The sequence below is a fragment of the Echinops telfairi genome, unplaced genomic scaffold, assembly GCF_000313985.2.
Source record: "Echinops telfairi isolate 266 unplaced genomic scaffold, ASM31398v2 ScPeMD7_7412;HRSCAF=8450, whole genome shotgun sequence".
NCBI classification, from domain to species: Eukaryota; Metazoa; Chordata; class Mammalia; order Afrosoricida; family Tenrecidae; genus Echinops; species Echinops telfairi.
The window spans coordinates 11,598,845-11,604,899 of NW_022111312.1; the positions used below are offsets into that span (position 1 = coordinate 11,598,845).

At 44.3% G+C, this 6,055-nt stretch overlaps 1 protein-coding gene across 1 annotated transcript in view; it reads right to left on the bottom strand.

The window, feature by feature from the left end:
• Window positions 1–6,055, bottom strand: part of RAD9B (RAD9 checkpoint clamp component B) — a 24,981-nt gene that overhangs the window by 10,038 nt on the left and 8,888 nt on the right. Inside the window, exons 5-6 of the mRNA XM_004709703.3 lie at window positions 5,831–5,930; window positions 3,432–3,538 (exon numbers count right to left, since the gene is read on the bottom strand). Of these exons, the coding sequence (XP_004709760.2) occupies window positions 3,432–3,538; window positions 5,831–5,930 (207 nt within the window). The remainder of the gene's footprint in view (window positions 1–3,431; window positions 3,539–5,830; window positions 5,931–6,055) is intronic.

Sequence of the window (6,055 nt, forward strand, 5' to 3'; positions counted from 1 at the left end):
AGAAAGCAAATGGTTTGAGAATGAGGATGGCAACAAATGGACAAATGGGCTTGACACAATGGATGGATGGATGGATTGTGATAAGAGTTGTATGAGCCCCCAATAAAATGATTTTTTTAAATGTACAGAATGTGAAATCCACCATTTTAACCATGACCTTTTTGGTCTGATTTCTTTCACTGAGCATGTTTTCAAGGTTCTTACATATACGTTGTGTAAGTGTCCCATTTTTTATTGACAACGAATGTTCTAGTGGCACTGTTGGGTAAATGCTGGATTGTTACCATCAGGTAAGTAGTTCAAGCCTATCAGCCACTCAAAAGGTAAGGCGATCTGCTTCCATGAAGATGCACAGTTTATTACCTCGATGGCAGTGGGTTTGATGGAGATTACCACCTTTCATTTCTCTGTTATCAGTGGGTGGATATCCTGGTTCTTTCTACTGTGTGGCTCTTAGGAGAATGTAGATATGGACACTCATGGATAAGTTTTCATTTCTCAGGAATATACTTCTCAGTGGAATTTTAGAGCCAGATGGTAACTCTGTTCAACCTTTAGAGAAACTGCCATAGAAGTTGCTTCATGTTTACATTCTCACGAGCAATGTGTGTGTGATACCTAGATTGAGCTAGAAACTGTCAGCATCTTTAATACAATCTTGTTACACAAGGGCATCGAACGATGACCATATCTAGAAGATAGGGCCTCTTTTGTGAGTTCCTGGGTGGTGCAAATGGTTAAATACTCAGCTGCTAACCAAAAGGTTGGTGGTTCAAATCCACCCAAGAGAGATCTCAGAAGAAGGTCTTCCAGAAAGACAGCCATTAGAGCCATTCTGCTCTTGGCGCCCATGGAAGGAGAACCCCTTGAGGGCAGCTGTGACCGCTAGGTAGGGCCTGGAGTGGAGATCACACACTACTTTCAAACCTGTCAACTCAGGCAGCTTTTGTTTTGGTCTCACATGTCTGTCTGTCTGTCAGCACCAGCCAACCAGTCATTGGTGTGTCCTCAGGGTGAGGCATAACCAATTGCCATGGTGGAGACTCACATCACCTCTCCATAGTGGGATTTCAGGTGGCTTCATAAATTAGTGTTTCTTTGTATTTTACACTTTGTGCGTTGAATGTGAACTACACAAGTAGAACAAAAGGTAAATGCTATTTTTTTTTTGAAAGATTCAAACAATACCCTATCATGGGTCTTAAACAAGAAGGTCTATGCCACTCCCAGTGCGTTAGCATACCATCAATTCAATAGCAGATTAAACCATGGACTCCCCAGCCAAGCATCACTGTAACTACTCATTAGAAAGCTGCTCACTAGCAACTACCCTGTTTCCCCAAAAATAAGACAGTGTCTTATATTAATTTTTGCTCCCAAAGATGCGCTAGGTCTTATTTTCAGGGGATGTCTTATTTTTCCATGAAGAAGAATACGGTACACATTTATTTATTGTTTTACTAAAAGAGACCTTGCACTTCCTGTCTGCTCCAGCTGCGCTGTGGCCAACAGTGAGCTGCGGGTGGCACCCGCTGCTACGGTCCAGGGTCCAGAGTCCAGAGTTACAGTAGCTTCAGGGGGCCTTATTTTTGGGGAGGTCTTATTTTCTGGGGGATGCCTTATATTTCAGTAAGAGGCAAAACTGTAAGTAGATCTTATTTTCGGGGGATGTCTTACTGTCGGGGAAACGGTATCTCCTGGTTACTAATTGGCCATCTTTGTTCAGTGATGGCCATCTTTATTCATTAGGGAAAAGAAAACACCTTTTCGCTAGTCAGGCATAATGTTTTCCAGACACAAAATCAAACCCACTGCCTGAGTGGATTCTGACTCAGTGACCCCATAGTAGGATTGCCCCACTGGGTTTCCAAGGTGGCCAATTTTTGGAAGGCAGACTGCCACGTCTTTCTTCTAGGGAGTGATTGGTAGGTTCAAACCACTGACCGTTGGTCAGCAGTTGGGCACTTTTACACTGTACCACCAAAGCCCCTGCCACTGAGTTGGTTCCGACTCACTGAGAATCTACACAGGATTTGAGAGGCTGTAAACCTTTATGGGCACAGGTAGCCTGCCTCAACTTTCTCCCTTAGAGAGACTGGTGGGTCTGAAGCTTTGACCTTGCGGTTATCACTCCAACCCTTTCCCCAAAATTCAAACTCGCTGCCACTTACTCAATGCTGCCTCCTAGCAAGCTTTATAGGGCAGGGCAATAACTGTTCACAAGAGTAGAAAGCCCCATCTTCCTCACTCAGAGAGACTGGTGGTTTCTAACTGCTGATCTTTCGGATCGCAGCTGAACGCACAAACACAATACCACCAGGGCTCCTGAAGGCCAAGCACTCCTAAAGACCGGTAAAGAACGTTGGCGATCCGACCGAAGCACTAAAAGCACACTGGTCTGCAACTTGAACCCAGAGCCACACCACTGTCCTCCATTCCTAACCCACCACTTCCAAACTGAGTGCCGTGGGCAGTTCCCTTAGCTTCTTGGTTCTTCTATTTCTCCATATGTAGGATTGGGGTGGTGGCAAAGAGCAAAGAAATTTCAAAATGTAACCATTTTGAACAGTACCTGACACGTTCAAAGCACAGCAAACATTAACCTAACGGAAGCCCTGGGTTTACTGGTTTCTCATTTGAAAATACAACTGCCACTTCTTCACATCCTCCCTGTGTTGCTGGCACTTCAAGGAATGGCTAACAGCTTGTACCAAAAGACCTCACAAGTTTTCTTGGCCTCCAAACTCCCGATTCACTTGTGCCTTAGTTTTTCCAAGGAGCCCCAGTGGCATTGGGAGTTACTCTCTGGGCTGCTAGCTGAAGCCCATCAGCGTTCCTTAGGGAGAAATAAAGCTGTTCGCTCTGGTCAAGATTTACACACTTGGAAATCCAAAGGGCCAGGTCTACTCTGTCCTACGGGGTCACTGTTGAGTTGGAATCAACTTGAGGGCAACAGGTTTGGTTTGGGGTTAGATTTTCCATTTCTTCTAGATAAACTGTTAGGAGAGGGCTGATGTGAGGGCATTCAGATTTTCTGCCCTCTGGAATAATTTTTACATCTCTAAATCCTTTTTTTTCTGTGGTCAACAATCCTATCAGTTAGATTGCTAGCCTCTTACTTTTGTGTGTGTTTTAATGCTAAACATGAAGGAAGGGTGGGGTTGGGACAAAAGATGAGACACAGATCTTAACATCTTAACTGAAAATAGGTTTTCCTCAGCCACCATTCTAATTTTAAATCAACCTGAATTTCAAAGCCCAATATTTTCATTGTTGATGGGTTTGGCTTCCTGGATTTGTTTTGATTTCCTTTTTTACACCTTACTGGCTTTGTAGACAGTAATAAATTCCAGGCCGTCACTACTTGTTGTGCATTAGTGATCAAGAAGTCATAAACCATCCACATACCACGACAGAGAGACCTTCCTTACCCATCGGTTCCTCACTGGAACTCCTTAGGCAAACGGTCCGTGGAGTAACAGCCAGGGTAACCTCCTCTTGAGGAGACGTGAAGAGAACAACAGCTTCAGCAAGCAGTCTACGGAAGGTCAGAGACACTGTTAGCTCGGTGGCAAGCAAGCCACAGAAAGGAGGAGAAAACCCTTTCACTGGGTCTCCGCGGTGGCGGAGGGCAGGTAAAGGGAGGCTGATCTCAAGGAGTTCAAGAAAGAAGAAAAATAAAAAGCAAAGACAAGAAAATGTTTTGAAATTGATTGCGGTAACAATTGTTTGATACTGTTTGGTGTGATTGAATGACGGAATGGTATGGTAGCTGTAATAGTACCTAATAAAATGATTTTTGGGAAAACCAAACAAAACAAAAAAACCAACTGGGACTCCAATCTTTCAGCAGGAAAGGAATAGGTCAGCTGGCCTGGGTAGAGAACATTTTGCCTGTCCTGTATTGTCTGTGGGCTATTATATCTGTAGACTGCCTAGGGAGCAGCATTCGGAGGCCAAGAGAGCAGCAACGTAAATGCTCACTTTAAATTAAAGAGGTGGGAGAGCTGCAGCAGGATGGCCAAAACACCAGAAGAAGACGTGAAATTCTTCGCTTGTGTATGCCAGGTAGACTTGGCCTGGCACCATACTTCACAGAGAGAAGAGCTGGTCAAACGCAGCTGGAGAGAACTACATTGAGAACCAGTTTAAGGGTGGAGGGTAGGCAGTGGTCAGCTGCCTATATTGTTTTCCTCCTTGCCTTCTCCTTGACTATTATTGTAACGGTTCTCTTCACATCCCAAACGAAACTTCTTCAGTGGTTTGATTTGCACTGTGGTTCAAGTGCTTCGCTATGAACCAATCGGTCGGCAGTTCAAAGCTACCAGTAACTGAGAGAAAGCTGTGGTCTGTTTCCATAGAGGTGACAGCCTTGGGAAACCCCGGGGGAGGGGGCGTTTTGCTCTGTCCTATAGGGCTGCTATAAGTGGAAATCCGACTGGAATGATAGCAAGCAGATTGGTTTAATGATATATGATGTTGAGCATCTTTTCATAAGCTTCTTGCTTGTTCTTGATATCATCTCTGGAGAAGTCTATTCAAACCCTTCCAACATTTTCAGTTGAGTTATTTTCTGTTGGTGCCTGAGTTCTGGGCTCCTTGAGAAAGAAGGTGCTGTTATCTAACCTAGAATCTGCTGTCAGATGTTAACTTTGTATTAACTTGGTGCTAGACATTAGCCTAGCAGTCCTTCTTGGTGCCAAAATGTTAACAACACCTACCAAACTTGTCTGGGACCGTTCCCAATATTAAGAGGAACATTTTTGGTACAAGATGCCAAAAGCTCAGAAAAAGAGGTCATTAAGACCCTTCAAGACAAACATCTTTAAATCAAGACAATTACACCTATGTCCTTAGCCCTTCTTCCTGTAGTTGCACAGGCTTTTGTGACAGGATTGGCTTCGGTGGGAGAGAATGACGTAGAGTGTGTGAGTGAGGGAAAGCCCTTGTGTGAGCTTACTTCTCCGAGTTGGACTTGGCCTCACCATGAGGCGAATCCTGCTTCCTGAGATTCTGGAAGACAGCCTGGTCTCTGGTCTCAGTGCATTCTTCTGAGACCCCAGAGAAGCTATGGTTATCAACAAGGATCTTGACAGCAGGCAAGATACAAAATATAGGAGGAGGCCGCTTTAGGCCTGGTCCCATCTCTGCTATGAACTAACTCTTTGACGACAAGTCAGGCACTTGATCTCTGTGGGTTTCAATTCCTTCTTGAGGGAAAAGGGCCAGAATGAATCATTTAATATGTATTTAGAATCTGTGCTAGGCCAGGCTCTGGGCCAAGGCTCTGCGAATCCAAGAGAAAAGAGCCCTGTCTCTACTCCACAAAAACGAACAGTGGCTGCTGGGTTTGAACTGCCAACTCGACACTTACCCAGCCCAGGGCTCCTTGTAATGTTTAAGGCTTAACTGGAGGGGGTGGGGGGGAAAGGCTTAACTGAAAAAAATGACAATCAGGTCTCACTCTAAGACAACAAAACCAAGACGGAAAACAGCTCTCGCATCAGAAACGTTAAGACGCCCTGTGCTTTGTGGGCTCGGACAGAAGGCACCATGCAAACACAGAATATTATTGACATTAGGTATTTTTCTCCTTCACTGTGGCCTAACAACGGAGAAAGTCACTGAGGGGACGTTTGTAGAACCACCTTGGCTGCTGGGTCATTATTGATAGCATTGGGCTATTATTATCTGCTATGTGCTTTTCTCAAAATGTCCTCCCTGACCCTGTAAGGTGATTCCTGAAAGTCAGATTTTAACTTAATAGTAAGTGGAGAGAGTCTGTGGTCACACAACATTCAGAAAAAGAAAGCAGAGGAGTCAGCAGTACCTTGGTCGAACTGTCAGTACATTAGGGCATCTCTTCTTTTCAAAAAGCACTTGCAAAGGCTGACTTTCTTGAAAGGACAGGTTGTAAGTCTTTTTGATACCTTCAAAATAAGAAAGGACTCTGTGAGTAAGTTTCAGTCCAAAGTGAACTGACTTGAAAAGTCTTTCAATTCCAGACAGGTAAAAAGAACAAAGTGAAAGTAAAGGTTTCCTAGTTGGCAGGTGT